Raw genomic sequence first — 16,327 nt, forward strand, 5'->3', positions numbered from 1 at the left:
GCGCTGGGATGCTCACCCCAATGACGAACCCACTCCGCCTTATTGGCGCTGGCTGCAGGTTCCTTAGCACCAACAATAGGCCGCCACTGCACAAGATCTTTCCCTCCAAGAAGCTGGTGAACAGGATGCTGTTCGACCTTGATAGCCGACTGACCTTCCGGAAATTACTGCCTGTATACGAGCAAGTGTACACCCAATTAGACAGTAGTACGGGCGATTTGGTAGTACCCCGCGGCGTGAGGGCGCACGACGTTATGATCATGAAAAAGGTGCTGGAGAAGACTCGCCGCAGAACGAAGAGCTCCAATCGCCATCTACTTGCGCTGGAGAACGAGCTGCTTTACATGGCTGCGCAGATGGGACACAAAGATGCAGCGGCGCTGCTAGCCTTTGACACGCTGTGCAACCCGGCGTCGCAGACGGCAGCAGACATGGAATATGCGAAGTTAATGGTCAAGGATTTTTACCGCTCTGGGCATCCGCTCACGCTCAAGCTGACAGGGGACCTTTCCCTGGCGAACGGCGACAATACTACAGCCGAGGAGTACTACATGAAATTCCTGAAGAAAGAAGCAGACACTTTTCTTGCTGGCGAGGTTTATGGGCAGCTGGGCAGGATATCCTTCCTCCGCTCGCACTTTGCGCAGGCAGAGGAGCGTTTCCTACAGGCGATAAAGCTTACTCCGCTGGAGTACTCGGTGCAGTCGTACTTCTATCTTGGTCAGCTGTACATGAACTCTGATCCGCTTAAGGCGCGCTCGCTCCTCGAATCCGCGGCTTCGCAGGGGTTCAAGGAGTCCTTCAAAACGCTGGGCCACCTAGAGATGAACTATTTCTGCGACTTGACTAAAGCCAGGGAATGGTTCAAGCTTGGAATGGAGCTCGGGGAGCTGGAGTGCATGATAGGGTGCTTCGACTGTGCCATCACATTGGGGGACTTGGCTCTCGCCCACAGAGCATCGAAAAGCCTTGAGGCTCTAGCAAAAACCGACAAAATCTACCAGGCGCTCTACACGCAATTTGCCGACTACAGGCATGAGAAACTGTCATTACTCGAGGAATATAAAGCTGAGAAGGCGTTGGACGTTTCCGGGTCTATATACGCCGCAGAAAACCGCGAAAAATAGTGTCATCGTCATGTGCATATCTAATACCATGGACTTTTATGGTAGACAATCACGTCACCAGCTCTACGGCTATCCCAATGGCTTAGCGTGTTAAAAAATCTTTTCACCTCGACATAGTTGCTGTCCTTGAGATACTCTTTCATAAAGGCTTCGTCCATATGTTCAAACACAACCAGGAATTCTGGCCATTCATAAGCATATTGCCTGCCAGGCGAACGTAGGTCCCTTCTGAACACGGGCGGGAAATTCTTGTGTATGAATTCCGGGATATTTTCGTACAAGTGGTCGCTTTCGTCCATGTAGGTCAGCAGCTGATCTCCCGCGTCTTCTTGGTGCAACAAATCTAGTGGAGGCTGGCAACTGATTGCCCAGAGTTTTCCGAGATCGTTGCGGTGCAGGTGGGACTGCCATGGCGTAGAATGGCAGGGCATGATGAAGCCGATACTCTCGGCGCTGGGCACGGCGGAATGCAGGTAGTCCATCACCGACACGACACCGGCTTCGTGCGCAGTGTTGAGCACAAGCGCAGCCGTGATAGACAGAACCGGCAGCACGTACAGTAGTGACTGGACACGCTTCAGCCAGGCCGTCCCGCGCGCGTGGTGGTGCTGCAGCCATGTGTGCATCTCCAGCGCACTTAGCGAGAGAAAGAGCGGCTGCAGCGGGTACAGAAACCGGAATTCCTTATGGTCGATGCAGGAATAGAGCGCAATATTCAACACCACTACGCACTTGATCTGCATGATGGGGCTGCCCAGCAACCCAGCGTTCCCGCGCCTGAAGTTATGGGTCAGGAGCGCACCCACAAAAAACGGAAGGGCGTATCCCACGATCAGCGGCACGCTCTGTAGCAGGTGGAAGTGCCATGGCGCGCGCCCGTAGAAGGCGGCCAACGGCGTCGTGACATTGAACTCGATAAACCTTAGGAGCGGCAGCAGCACGCCGCCGTAGAAGTAGTAGTCGATCGCGATATTCGCACACACCGCCAGAGCGCCTGCCGCGGCCACCTTAGCGACCAGCGTCAACAGCAGCTGCCACCGTCTGCTGCGCACCAGGTTCAGCACCAAGAACAAGCCCAGGACGGCCCAGATTAACACGTTAGTCGGCCGCTGCAGGCAGGCAAACGCAGCCACCGCCAAGCTCGCGCTGAAGCCCAGAGACCCCACGTCGAGGCCCCCGCTCCAATCCCAATGGTAGAGCGCGACCGCCGTGAGCGTCATCTCGAAGGAGTTGATGAACGTTCGCGTCGCGAAGAAACAGTTGAAGAAGTTTGTCATGGTCAGCATCAGCGCCAACCGGCTGACCGGCGCCGCGTCGCCCTTCTGGTCGTCCCCCTTATCCGCGACTCGCAGATACAGCTTGCGCACCAGCAGCACGCTGTAGAACTCCCCGCACGCTGCTACCGCCGCCATCACCACTCGCGGCCCGTACAATACCCCGTAGTACTCCACCAGTTCCTGCGCTGCCTCCGGCAGCTCCCAGACGGCCTTCATCGCGGCCACGCCCGCCGCGCCGCTCGGCACCACCGCCCCACACAGCGCCGTCGCATGTGCCAACCCCTGCAGCGCCATCCGGGTGGCCACACCCAGTATCCACGCCACATAGTACGACATTTCAAAGAGCATCGGGAATGCATAGCTGCGCAGCCCATGCTGCCACTCCCAAGTCAGCCCACCATATCCAAACGCCTTAACATGCGCAGGCTCCAGCGACTGCCAGTATTCATCTGCCTGGAAGAAGCTGCGGATAGAAAGAGCATTGATAAGCCTCCACAGAAAAAGTGTTCTCAGGATCGATCGCTCTTTCATGGTTGGAGCTTCTAGCTTGTGAAGCACTAGATCGATATAAATCTTTTATTAAAAATTCCAGTCTCGGCGCTGTAACGCCTCCGAACACAAGGACCCGGCGTCCATAGGTCGAAATGCTGAACTTCTCGGGGAGCACCAAGCGGCGGAATGTGAATCTGGGGTCTTCAAAGAAGATTAACAAGAGCGAGTTGATAGAGAAGGCGCGGTTGGAGCGGGAGAGGCGAGCACAGGAAAAAAGGATACAAGAGTCAACGCTGTGCATCCAGAGGTGTGCCAGAAGGTGGACGGCGCGGAGGAGGGTGCTGGGATCGCTGGATGGCGTAGCGGCGAGAGAATACGGGACTCAGATACTGGTAGCGTTTGGCGCGGGGATCCTGCATTATGCGCGCGGCGATGCCGTGGCTGCGGTGGTGGAAGCATGCTCGGTGGACAGCGCGACGGCGTACTGGAGGTGCACGGAACTGCTGGAACAAGTGGCGCGCGGCGGGGAGACGGGGCTGGTGCGGCAACTGCTGGACAAGCTGAACGCGGCTGGGGCACGGCCGCTGACGGACGCCGGGGCGGCGCCCGGTGGGCGGCTGCAGCGCATCGAGAGGCTGGTGGGCGCCCGGCTGCGCGTACTGGAGGCTATGCGCGGGGAGCTGACGCGCCGGGACATGAACGCGCTCCTGGCAGTGGTACCCAGCGGCGGGGAGATGCGCGGGGACGAGGCGGTGCAGTGGGCTGCGCTGTACGGCGTTGAGCAGGCGCGTGTGCGCGTGCGTGCGAACCTACTGTGCTATCTGCGGGAGCTCGCGCAGCGGCTCTCGCCCGAGGTTGTGCTTCAGCAGGGGCCATGTTCGGTGGACACCATCTACTACCTGACATACTTGTTTGCGGAGCGGCTGGGGCGCGACCCGGACGCGATCTATGCGGTGCTGTGCGCGTGCATCGACCAGCACAAGAGCTTCGAATTCGATAGCGGGAGCTTCTTCTTTCAGTACGTCGAAGGCATCTACTCGTACAGGACTGCGAGCCTTCTTGCGGGCTATCTGCGGACGCACTCCGTGCCGACGGCCAGCCAGTACGCCAAGGTCTTCCTAGACCGCGCGCCCTCGCCACGTCAGGCCGAGGTGCTGCTGCTGGGCATAGTTGCGGATGCCGACGCCATGCAGCGGCTAGTGCAGGAGTGCAAAACGAGTGGAGCCGTGACATCTGCGAGCTTCTCGCTTCTCACAGAGTGCCTCGACATATACCTGTCGTATGTGAACGATACCGTTTTGCTGGGGCCCAAGAGCAACTTCCCGCTTGAAGATCTCGTGGTGTTTTGCAACTTGGTGCGTGACGCGATATCTCAGGCTTTGCGTGCTGAGCATGATTATGAGGTGAACAAGATGCGCCGCGCGCTCTCCTTACTCCAAAAGCTGTATATTAGGGATAGAAGGACCAATTTCCTCTCCGCGGCCAAGGGGGACGACTTCTGGGTCATTGCGGATACCACGGTGAAAAACTGCGACATTACATCTCTCCTTCTTTACTTTGATGAGTTCTACAGAGAACAGTTGGATTTGTTCCTGGCGCAGGGCCGTGCTCGGCACGAGGTCCCCAGCGGCGATCTCGTAGCGTGGGAAAACGATATAAAAGTAAAGTTCTTTAGCGAGAAGTCATCGAAGCACGCTTCGTGGGGTTCCCTTGCCCTGCGGAAATTCGAACTCGTACTGCGCGCTCCGTTTCTGTTGCCCTTTCGCGAGCGGGTCGCCTACTTTGAAACGCTGATACACCACGACCGACGGCGGTTGCAGGGACGCCACACAGGACCAGCCTTGCGCCTGCCCGACCTGTACTTCCCGTCGTCGCGGCGGCAGCGTGCGATTATCTCCAGGAACAACATCCTGGAAGATGCATACGAGGCGTATAATCCGCTGGGCGAGGACTTTAAGGACCAGCTGGCTGTGACTTTCATCAACGAGTTTGGGCCAGAGGCCGGCATCGACGGCGGCGGCATTACCAAGGAATTCCTGACCAGCGTCAGCGACGAGGGTTTCAACAAGGACAAGTACCGCCTTTTCAAGGCAAACAGTGTGTACGAACTATACCCTTCAGATGCCGCCACATCGCCCCAGCAGCTCCAGTACCTGCATTTTCTTGGCAAGGTATTGGGAAAGTGTCTATACGAGAAGGTGCTCATCGACGTGCATTTCGCGGACTTCTTCCTGCATAAGCTGCTCAGCACCTCCAAGAACATGGCCTGCTCGTTCGACAACCTGCCCTCCTTCGACCGGGAGCTGTATGACAATCTCAACAAACTCTTCGACATGTCCACGGCGGAACTGCAGCTGCTCGATCTCCGCATGGAGATCGTCGACGAAAACACCATGAAGATCGTCGAGCTCGTACCCGGCGGCTCCCAGATACCAGTCACCACCACCAATGTCCGCCAGTACGCACTTGCCGTCGCCAGCTACAGGATGAACTCTCAGCTCGCCCGCGCCACCTTCTACTTCCAGACCGGCATGGCCGTCATCATCCCCCCGCATTGGATAGCCATATTCTCCAGTAGCGAGCTCAGCAAGCTCATTTCCGGTGGCGGCCGCGACATAGACCTCGCTGACCTTCGCGCAAACGTCACATACGGCGGCTATGTCGAGTCCGACCCCACCATCCAGCATCTCTGGCAGTTGCTCCTGGAGTTCACCCCCGAGCAACGCTGTAAATTCATCAAGTTTGCCACTTCTGTGCCCCGCGCCCCGCTCCTTGGCTTCCAGATGCTCAACCCTAAGTTTGGCATCCGCAACGCTGGTACCGACTATAACCGTTTGCCTACCGCATCCACCTGCGTCAATTTGCTCAAACTGCCAGACTACCAAGACAAAGACCTCCTACGGGAAAAGCTACTATACGCAATCAACTCAGAGGCCCGCTTCGACCTCTCATAGGCCCCACACACCCTCTATATATTGGTATAATCACTCGTTTATACATTCGTTCATCTGGCTGCTGAAAATGTAACGTACGAACGTATATAAAATTGTGGTTCTTGTGACATGCCCAAATAGCTATCACCCTTTCTTGAGCACCTTCAACTAGCCAAGGTTAGCGAATCCAACACCAGGTTGTATATATAAACATTAAAGCCCATTTTGGACTGGGGCAGGGCATCGCCGGAGGTAGGTCAGGGTGCAATGTTCAATATCGCAATTTGGTTTTTGGTGCGAGGGGCACGCGGCATGCCTGTTACGTTGCAAAGGGTGGCCCGTCGGTCTGCGACTGTGTTCCCCGATGACAACGAGTTGGACATGGATTTTGTTCTTTTTACGTTTAGCTTGGTATTCATGCTTCTATGCTACGGGATGATGGTGCTGATATACCTTGGACTGCGGTATGTGGTGCGGCGATGCTTCACACGCCGCATTGCGCTCAGCAGCAGCGACAGCAGCCGAGCTAACAGTGGGGATGTTCCTACAGTTCTAGATGACGAGCTCGAGGTGCGCCACAAGCTTGCACAGTTATCGCCAGAAGAGCAGTTCTACTACAAACAGGGGGAGGAGTTTATCAAGCAAAATCCACCAGCACTCATGCCATATCAGACCGTTGCGGGCGGCGGTAGCCATGGCGAACCTGCAGATGTGTTCGATCCTGTGATCAATGACCAGACGCTCCGGTACATTGAGGAGGAGGGCGCGCAAGCATGGGAGTTTCAGCCGTCCCCTAGCCTTCCGCCCGACTTTGTGAAGGTGGAAAACCGCACGGAGCTCACCTTCATGAACTCCAATTCCGACGTTAGTGTTGCGACAAACCTTCCCATCCCGCTTGCAAACAAGGTATACTACTTCGAGTGCAAGATCTTCGAACTCTGTGACAGGCTTGGCCGCCCGGTCAGCCATCTCTCAGAAAACCAAATAGTTTCCTTTGGTCTTGCTACATCGCCGTATCCCTATTTTAGGCTTCCCGGCAGACACCATCACTCAGTTGCATATGACTCTAATGGAGCACGTAGGTTAAACAACTCGTTTAAGCTCCCGCAGGAACTCTCTTCACTATTCCCCCGCTGCGAAAAGGGCGACGTCATCGGGATTGGCTACAGAACTCGGAGCGGCACAGTTTTCTTCACGCGCAATGGCAAGAAGTTAAATGAGAAACGCATTGGTGGCCACATAAAGGGCTGGAAAATTAAGTATCTTTACCCGATTGTTGGTGCGAATGTCCCATGCAAGATACACGTTAATTTCGGGACCTACGGATTCGTCTACATTGAAGCAAACGTAAAGAAATGGGGATATGCAAAGCTGAACGGCATGAAGCTGCCTCCACCAGCCTACGAAGACTATGACCGAGATGTATTGTTAGAAAGCAGTTATGAAGATGAAGTATCCGAGGGTGAAACGAATAGTTTTGTGGAACACCTTCACGATGGCCATCTTCTACCACCGCCACCGGGGTTCGAATTTAGTACTACCCCAACTTCGAACTGCGACCAGTTTACATTGAACACCCTACCTACAGAACCACCCGGTTACATGTCAGATGTAAATGCCGGATCCAAACATAACGGTCGTGGTGTTGGCCGCTCCGAAAATGTGCAATCTGATGCTCCTAATGCTGAACTTCTAAACGCAAATACATTCGCAAATCAATTTATCAACGATTCATCACCGAAAAGGTAAATCTATCATATTCTATGATATTTTAAATAGCGAACACATTCAAGCGATTGAGTCAACCCATGGACCTTAGCAGACATTTCACATACCCACAAAGCATAGATCGGCTACAACTGCTTAAGTATTTTCCTGAAGTAGGTCGCAACTCGCGTTCATCATCATTGCAGGCCTTGTCGTTCGCTGTTTAAAGCTATAACATGAACAATTTATAGTTGTTTTTTCTCATTTAGTTAAGAGTTTACTTAATATTAGTACGATTGTTCTGTTTCCCTGTGTCCCGTGAGCGACATATTATATTCAAAAATCATCACCAGCAATAATGCCAATAAAGGTTTACTCGTTCTTTTTGCTTCTGAGAAATAAGTTCTAGTGGATCTCTATTCATAAGTCTACGCGCAGAAAGATTCGAAGCCGTTCTTTCCAAATACATTTCGCGCATCTTAGCAAGCGGATCTGTTTCGTTGTGGGCCATTGGGTAAGTGCTCGAGATGTAAGGCCTCTTTATGATCATTTGAGCCACGTTGGCAACCGATCCGGAGTCACGATAAGCTTCAATGGTCGTCCTGAACACATCCGTTAAAGGCTCTCGGACAGAAACTTCAATACCTTTAGGCACCCAGATCTCGTGGAGACCTAAGAATTTGAAACTACCCGTTGCGACCACTCGCAGGTAGCCAACGTCTCTCATTACAATTTCTATTGTGCCTTGAAATGGAGGTATAACATGCCGAACAAATGAATTTTTGTCGCCTAGTGCCGGATTCACGTGTATGTATTCTGCAAGAGGGTGCGAGCCTGTTTCTTTATCCCAACGGTCAGAGTAGACATCTCTGACAACCTCAAGGCCTTTATCAATACTCTGGAATTTTTGCGGATCTCCAGGCATATATCTAGTGACCTGGTTTATGGTCTGCGCGGGAGGTACATAATAGAATAGCCCCCCCACCGTGTAGCAGCGTCCAGATTCAGTGCCATTGATTGAAGTGTACTTCTTAGTCAAATATGTTTTCGAGTCAGATTTTCGCAGACGAAGCAGGTAATCTTTCTGTATCATGCTATTAAAATCGAAAGTATGGGACTTTGATGTGCGGTAGCCTGGCACATCGTGGATGATCTTGCCCTTTATATCGTATTGCTGGGGTTGGCGAGTGAAGTTCGGTATTGTGCTCACACCCGCAGAATGGATGTCCAAATGCGCTTTTGGAGGCAGGTCGGCAGGGGTCGCAGAGGACTGCTTTGAGGATACGAGACGCCGACTTTCGTAAACAACAGTCCTCATCAGGGCATTGATCAATGACGACTTGCCCGCGTTTGGCCCGCCAAGTAAGTAACTTTCTTTACTCAGAGCGTTCCGCACCGTCTGGATGTTCCATTGCTTCAGCGCAGAAAAGAAGCGGAAGTTCGTGATCTTGACATGCAGGTCATGATAAAGCAAGCTCTGAAAAAATGCACCTACGTCCTGCGGCATGTGCGACGGTCTCTGCACCACCATATCGATCTTCGAGAATAGCACACAAACCTTCTTTGAGCTCTGCAGCACGCGCCGATCCAGTCCCATCGGAAATTGCCACAGTGGCGCAATATGGTATACCACTGCATCGCGCGGAACCCCTTTTCCCACATCCTCGAGCGTGTGCTCCGGAAACTCGGCGGTGTCGTACCGGTTGTGATGAAGCGCATCCATGCATCGTTTACAGCTCGGAGGGACTAGCTCTTTCCACTTCTCCAGAGTGTTACGATCGGGCCCTGTCAGCTGCTTCTCTATTCTTAGACGCTCCCCATATAACAGCTGCTTTGCCAGCTCGAGCTGCTTTGCGGCTGGTCGAATTGCCTTCTGCGGAGTGACGAAATACCCCGGCCCATCTTTGATCTTGTTTTGTAGTTCAATCCCGCAAGACTTGCAGGCAATGGTCCTACGACCAAATACGACACTTAACGATCGTCTTAACATAAAGACCGTCCTCAACCCTGGATACTGGAGATCGGTTACTTGCAGAACCGTGCGTTAATAGCTCATCGCTCGATCACAGATGCTACAGTCATTCTGAACGTTGCAAAAAGCAATGCCCGAAATCGAAAAATTTTCAGCATTTCATTATGTGAAAGCGGATAAGCTCATCGCGATGAGCTATGGTTGTACACATTAAGTCCAAAGACTATAGATTAACATAGAGCAGCGATGGGGAAAGTGTCCAAGGCTACTAAGAAGTTCCAGAGTAAACACCTGAAGCATACTCTGGACCATAGAAAGCAACTGAAGCAACACAACCAAAAGATAAAGGGCCGCAGAGGAAATAAGAGTGAAGATGAGAAGCGGGCGCTGGCATTGAGCAAGGAGGAGCAGAAAATCAAGAAGTCGACAAAGGAGGAGGTATTTAAAGATATGAGCGTGGAAAAGTTCTTTGAGGGTGGATTTGAGCTGCCAAAGGCCGACAAGAAGCTCAAGCAGGCGGCGCAGAAGCCGGATGACGACGGCGACGAGTCTTCCGAGGAGGAGGACATGGAGCAGAACATGGCGGAGCTTGCGGAGAAGGATCCGGACTTCTACAAGTATCTGCAAGAGAACGATAAGGAGCTACTTGGGTTCGGCGCTAGTAATCCTCTGGATGCAATGTCAGACGACGAAGATGAGGAGGGCCAGTCGACACGCGGGAACGACGATGCCGAGGAGGGCGATGAGAAGGTTGTGGTATCTTATAAGTTGGTGAGCCAGTGGAGAAAGGGCCTTGCTGAAAATCCGACTCCCAAGTTGATCCGGAACGTGTGTTCCGCGTTCAAGGCGGCGGTCAATGCGAACCAGGATGCAGCAGCAGATCTGTACAAATTCGCCGTAACCGACGAAAAGGCGTTCCACGAGCTGATGTTTGTTGCGCTGAAGGACATCCCGCAGGCGGTGCAGAAATTAGCTGCTTACAAGGTGAACAAGGGCGTGCGGACACTTCCTTCCAATAGCACCGTGAGCCGTCTGTCCTCAATTATGAAATCACATGCGGGATCGCTGCTCACGCTGCTCCATGACATTACGAACACAGATACTGCTGTTCTGGTGCTACACTCTACGGACCAGCTCATGCCCTATTTCTTGTCATACCGGAAGGTGCTAAAGGATATTGTGAGCGCCATCGTGGAGGTATGGTCCACCACCCAGGACGTTGAAACACAGGCAGCTGCTTTTGCATTCATCACCAATGCCGCGCGGGAATTCAAGAAGTCATTGCTGGAGCTAGTGCTGAAAACCACGTACTCCTCCTTCATAAAATTCTGCCGTAAAACCAACGTCCACACTATGCATTTAATCAATTTCCAGAAGAACTCTGCAGCTGCGCTATTCGGTATTGATGCTACCGTCAGCTACAACATTGGTTTTGAGTACATCAGACAACTCGCAATCCATTTGAGGAACTCCATCAATGCTACTACTAAGAAGACCGCGAAGTCGTCTCCCGCAGACGCTTACAAGATCGTGTACAACTGGCAATTCTGCCACTCGCTAGACTTCTGGTCGCGTGTCCTGGCCTTGCAATGCTCTCCTGAAAACGATCGCACTCAGGACTCCCCATTGAGACAGCTGATCTACCCGTTGGTACAAGTGACACTTGGAACGCTGCGCTTGATCCCAACTGCACAATTCTTCCCTCTCCGCTTTTACTTGACCCGGTCGCTGCTCAGAATTTCTCAGCACACAGGCGTCTACATTCCAATCTACCCTCTTCTTTCGGAGATCCTATCCTCCACGGCCTTCACCAAAGCCGCCAAGAAGTCTACCCTTACTGCCTTTGACTTCGACCATAACATCAAATGCAACAAGGCCTACTTGGGCACCAAGATCTACCAGAATGGTCTAATCGAGCAGTTTGTCGAACTACTCGCGGAATTCTACGTCATATACGCCAAGAATATCTCGTTCCCAGAGCTGATCAGTCCTGCCGTCGTAGCGCTGCGCCGCTACATCAAGTCATCCAAGAATATGAAGTTCAACAAGATGTTGTCTGTGGTGATCGAGAAACTGAACCAGAACGCCGACTTTATCTTGGACAAGCGTGCTGGTGTTGATTTCGGTCCAAAGAACAAGGCTGAGGTCGACAGATTCCTAGCAGATCTTCCTTTGGACGCTACTCCATTGGGCAAGTATGTGTCTGTGCAACGTGAAATCAAGGAAGAGCGCGCAAGGATCATGAGGGAATCCTTGGAAGAGGATGACAAGAAGTCCGACGATGAAGGTGACCTGTCTATTCCAGATGCGCCTTCCTCTGAGGAGGATTAGGCATATAATGGGTCGTTTATATGTACATTAATTAACATTCCGCTTTAGCTTTTTTACTCTTATCCTTACGGTAGCTCACCCATATCTGTAGCCCTGCTCAGTTATCACTAAAACGAGTGCCAGGCCCTAGTACTATATAATCCCGAGTTCGAGCTGAGAAACAATGTCTGATTCGGCTGGTTTGCATGGGAGTACCGCGATGCAAGATCCAGATAGCACTTTAGTCGAGGAAAGGTTGGCGGCTACGCCAAAAGTTATCAACAAGGTCAGCAAGAAAGGTTTCAAGCCCCCTTTCAGTGTTAAGTTAAAGAGGGGAGCTATCTGCCGAGATGGCGCAGGTACTGATTTGGGAGAAGAGCTGCGTCTTCGGGAGCGCGCCCTTGACGCAGAGTTACGGCAACGCGCGACGCAGGAGACGTTGCTGAGGCGCGCAGTAAAGATAGCCGAGTCGTACGAGCAATTGAGGCAGAATGACAGTTTAATTGAAAAGTGGCGCGGGGTATGTCAGGCAGCCATGGCGTACATCCTTAACTCGATGATGTTGAAGATCGGGAGGATGGGCGGCTACAAAGAGTTCAAACGTAAAGAGGTGGAGCGCATGAAAAGACAGGTGGAATACCAGACTAATGACGGCGTGGAAGACCAGATTGCAGAACTGCTTGAAAGCGACGAGTTTTTGCGGCTGCCGTTGGATGAGCAGGAAGAAATACGGGAGCGTATGCAAGAGCGGCGCGAAGAGGCCGAGAGAGCAAGAGAACGGGAGCTAGCGAAGCTGGATGCGGAGCTAGCAGCTACCGAAGGCGAGGAGATGACCATGGAGGAGCTGGCCACTCGACTAAAAGTCGACTACAATATGGTGTATCCACCATGAGAGGAACGTTTTAGAAGCCAAATATTTGCACAGGCTTATTATCTATTTAAATCTATGTACGCTATCAATAAGTCAAAAAGACAAGATCGGCTACGATTGGAACACATCCTCCAGCTTGAGTCTTGGCGCTATATTCATAGAGAGAAGCTCCTGGAATAGCAGCTTGGCTGCGTATGGGATGGTCATTTTTATAATGTGCTCCGCACTCTTACAGGATGTACACCAGCCACTGTAGCCCATTAAACCACACTTGTTGCAAACATCGACCTCAAAAGCATCTGAGCTCAACATCAATCTTTCTAGCAGTAGCTGCGAAGCACCATACGCAATAACACAGTCTCTTTCCATTTCTCCCAATCTTAAACCACCATCACGGGACCTACCCTCGGTAGGCTGACGGGTCAGCACAGCTCTTGGTCCTCGCGCACGGGCATGCATTTTATCCAGAACCATGTGCTTCAACTTCTGATAGTAGATCGGTCCGAAAAACACATATGCCTGTAAACACTCGCCCGTGATACCGGAGTACAACATATCCTTACCAGAATAATTGAAGCCATTGTTGACTAAAATTTCCGACATGTCTGCCAACTGCGAGCCGCCGAAACAGGTACCATATTCCAGCGTGCCATTCAGAACGCCTGCCTTACCAGAAACTAACTCAAGCATCTTACCCACAGTCATACGAGACGGGAAACCGTGAGGATTCATGATGATATCTGGGCAAATACCCTGATCATTAAAGGGCATATCCTCCTGCTGGACAATGATGCCACAGACACCCTTCTGTCCGTGCCTGGAGGAGAATTTATCACCAAGTTCTGGCCGTCTATTTTGCCGTAGCAGGACCTTGATCAGCGCTTGATCGTTATCGGAAACAGACATCATAACCTGGTCAATGTGAGAAGGTTCTGGTGCTCTGTAGATGATAGGCGCCTCCCTGTACTGAGATTGTACCTGGTTGAGAACGCTATCAGATGCGTTAGTTGGAATGGATTTATTGATATATATTTGCCCGCTTGTGACCTTCATTCCAACCTCGCCAAGACCATCGGGACCCAGCGACTGGTGCTGCCATATAGGTTCACCATTTTCGTCAACCCGCATACCTCCAATAATATCCTGAGTATGGTTAGGGTAACGTTTTAGAATTGTTGTAGTCTTCTTCCGAGTCTCACAGCGGCCAAAGCCTCTGTCAATGGAAGATTTGTTAATAACTAGAGCATCTTCGATATCATAACCTGAGTAGGACATAACAGCAACAGTGGCATTTTGTCCAGCGGGTAGTTTATCGTAATCAATAAGTTCAATGGTTTTGCTCTTAACCATTGGTTGCTGAGGATAAATCATTAGATATAATAATGTATCAATCCGTTTAAATTGGTTGTATGCAATTGCTCCAATGGCTTGTTTACCCATAGCACATTGGTATGTGTTACGTGGAGACTGATTATGATGCGGATATGGAATCAAACCTGCCACCGCACCTAGAACAGTAAAAGGTTCTATTTCTAAATGAGTAGTACCCTCTTCGATATCCTTTTCATACAGTGCAATGTAGGAATCATTTTCCTCGTTAACATCCAAATACTCAACTAACCCCAGTTTCAAGAAATCATCAAATTGTAATTCGCCTTCTAGAAGTCTTCTGAGGTGGCCTGCTGTGACCATAGATTTCCCGTTCCGAACAATAATAAGAGGTCTACAGATTCTGCCACCATCCGTCGCAATATGCACAGCTTTTTGATGACTGTTGGTATAGATGGAAATGAACTCGGATACTTTACCAGTTCTTCTCAATAGTCTAAACTGGTTAACAAACCTGGCGGGGAATCTAGTTGTACCGATGATAGTACCATTCAAATAAACACCGTAATTTAAATGAATGGATGCACTATCTAGCAATGTAATGTCTTCCACGCCCAGTAAGTAGCAAAGATTCTTTATTGGCTCCTCTTCATCATCCGTGGTAATATGTGTCATCAATGCTAAGTTCTTAACCAACCCACAGGCCTCACCTTCCGGCGTATCGGATGTACACAACATACCGAACTGCGAGGGTTGCAAAGCTCTAGGACCAGAAACCTTTCTAGATTTTTCGAACTGCGAAGAAATTCTTGTCATCATACCCAGAGCAGAAATATAAGAAAGCCTACTCAAGACATGGGTAACACCAGCACGTTCCATCTTAAATCTCTTTAACGACCAATTACCAGTGGAGATAGCTCTATTCAATCCCGAGGTGATATTGTTAGAATGGACGTTAATTGACAAAAGAGCATCATACATCTCCGCTCTGTTAGGTTTCTTGAGTACTTTATCAATGCTAGCTTTAAAGTCATTGTTAAACTTCTTGAAAAGATCTTCAAATAACAGAGACATCAACTGACCAGCCAATTCCAAACGCTTATTACCGACATAATCTCTGTCATCAACCATTTTAGGGTTATGGATTGCCATGATAACCCTTCTGGTCATCATAGCGACGTACAAAGCTTTTTCCCTGAAGTCAAGTGCTTCTACAGTCAAATGGGCGATCACGGTGGTGGCAATGGCCTCAATACCTTCCTGTAAAACGGTTAACTTCTGTCGCCTAATCGTCTTAACTTTGGTGCCGATATACTCCAAAGCTTGCTGCTGAGTGTAGATGTTCATCTTTGACGCTTCTTCAAAGTTAATCGCAAATATATCCTGGTAGCTGCTGTCATTGCCACAAACCAACTGCATTATTTCCAGATCCGATACTATGCCACATGCCTTTAGTACTATAACAATAGGCACTTCTTCTGCAATGGAGTTATGCTTAAGGTAGATCTTATCATTCTTAGTAACCACGTATGTCTTCGATTTTCTCTCGTGTGTGGAAGACGTAACCGAAGCCTGCACAATAGCCTTCTTTTCATCAGCCTCAACGATAATACGATTCTTGGACAGTTGTTCTTGAACCAAAATGACTTTTTCCGTACCGTTAACAATGAAGTATCCACCGGGATCTAGCGGGCATTCGTTTAATTTTGCCATCACCTCTTCCGAGGCTCCATTCAAGATACACTTATTGGACCGAAGCATAATAGGCATCTTGCCGATCTCCACATCCTTGTGCAGCACGATAGACCGTCCTCGAGTGTATTCGATATCCACAAAGATCGGAGCACTGTAGGTCATATCTCTTAGTCGGCACTCATGAGGCGGCGTCATATCAATCTTGCTCGAGTTAGACCTTCGCCCGACCCGGATATCCACATATTTGAGATAGAACTCGGGGTCCACATCACTAAGCACCATTTCGTTAGCCTTAATGATTTTCTTTAAGTCTACATCCACGAAGTAATTAAACGAATCCAAGTGCTGCTTGACCAAACCCTTTACCTTCAGAAAGGCTGGGAGCAAATGCCACTTATCTTCCGCCGTATTGATAGCATCAGCAAGTTTCTTGCCCTTGTAGACCGGTTTTAACAGCTGCTCGAACGTGTCATCCATCTTATGCGCCGAGTGCGCATGCTCAACCGCTGCCATTTTCACAGAACTAAAACTAACGCCCGGTAATATGCTAATCTACGCTCTTAAATGATCCTTAATGTAGCTGAGGCACACTAACCGGCGGTGATGAGCATCGG

The 16,327-nt window shown here is 50.7% G+C and overlaps 8 protein-coding genes across 8 annotated transcripts; 5 read left to right on the forward strand and 3 right to left on the reverse strand.

Moving 5' to 3' along the window:
• Nucleotides 1-8: 8 nt before the first annotated feature.
• On the forward strand, nt 9-1,127 carry MSS2 (Mss2p; the record flags this gene model as incomplete). The annotated part of the gene is made up of 1 exon (NM_209167.1): nt 9-1,127. The coding sequence occupies one exon, from the start codon at nt 9-11 to the stop codon at nt 1,125-1,127; it is 1,119 nt and encodes a 372-aa protein (NP_983814.1).
• Nucleotides 1,128-1,147: 20 nt separating this feature from the next.
• Nucleotides 1,148-2,935, reverse strand: GPI10 (putative glycosylphosphatidylinositol-alpha 1,2 mannosyltransferase; the record flags this gene model as incomplete). Its single annotated transcript, NM_209168.1, has 1 exon — nt 1,148-2,935. One exon carries the CDS (start codon nt 2,933-2,935, stop codon nt 1,148-1,150), a length of 1,788 nt encoding a protein of 595 aa, NP_983815.1.
• A 113-nt stretch (nt 2,936-3,048) lies between these two features.
• Nucleotides 3,049-5,850, forward strand: HUL5 (ubiquitin-ubiquitin ligase HUL5; the record flags this gene model as incomplete). The annotated part of the gene is made up of 1 exon (NM_209169.1): nt 3,049-5,850. The coding sequence occupies one exon, from the start codon at nt 3,049-3,051 to the stop codon at nt 5,848-5,850; it is 2,802 nt and encodes a 933-aa protein (NP_983816.1).
• A 246-nt stretch (nt 5,851-6,096) lies between these two features.
• EAR1 (Ear1p) lies at nt 6,097-7,578 on the forward strand (the record flags this gene model as incomplete). The annotated part of the gene is made up of 1 exon (NM_209170.1): nt 6,097-7,578. The coding sequence occupies one exon, from the start codon at nt 6,097-6,099 to the stop codon at nt 7,576-7,578; it is 1,482 nt and encodes a 493-aa protein (NP_983817.1).
• A 304-nt stretch (nt 7,579-7,882) lies between these two features.
• GEP3 (Gep3p) lies at nt 7,883-9,526 on the reverse strand (the record flags this gene model as incomplete). The annotated part of the gene is made up of 1 exon (NM_209171.2): nt 7,883-9,526. The coding sequence occupies one exon, from the start codon at nt 9,524-9,526 to the stop codon at nt 7,883-7,885; it is 1,644 nt and encodes a 547-aa protein (NP_983818.2).
• Nucleotides 9,527-9,754: 228 nt separating this feature from the next.
• NOC2 (mRNA-binding ribosome synthesis protein NOC2) lies at nt 9,755-11,839 on the forward strand (the record flags this gene model as incomplete). Its single annotated transcript, NM_209172.1, has 1 exon — nt 9,755-11,839. The coding sequence occupies one exon, from the start codon at nt 9,755-9,757 to the stop codon at nt 11,837-11,839; it is 2,085 nt and encodes a 694-aa protein (NP_983819.1).
• Nucleotides 11,840-12,002: 163 nt separating this feature from the next.
• Nucleotides 12,003-12,710, forward strand: MEI5 (Mei5p; the record flags this gene model as incomplete). The annotated part of the gene is made up of 1 exon (NM_209173.1): nt 12,003-12,710. The coding sequence occupies one exon, from the start codon at nt 12,003-12,005 to the stop codon at nt 12,708-12,710; it is 708 nt and encodes a 235-aa protein (NP_983820.1).
• A 90-nt stretch (nt 12,711-12,800) lies between these two features.
• On the reverse strand, nt 12,801-16,226 carry RET1 (DNA-directed RNA polymerase III core subunit RET1; the record flags this gene model as incomplete). The annotated part of the gene is made up of 1 exon (NM_209174.2): nt 12,801-16,226. The coding sequence occupies one exon, from the start codon at nt 16,224-16,226 to the stop codon at nt 12,801-12,803; it is 3,426 nt and encodes a 1,141-aa protein (NP_983821.2).
• Nucleotides 16,227-16,327: the final 101 nt, after the last annotated feature.

This window comes from Eremothecium gossypii, chromosome IV, assembly GCF_000091025.4.
Source record: "Eremothecium gossypii ATCC 10895 chromosome IV, complete sequence".
NCBI lineage: Eukaryota > Fungi > Ascomycota > Saccharomycetes > Saccharomycetales > Saccharomycetaceae > Eremothecium > Eremothecium gossypii.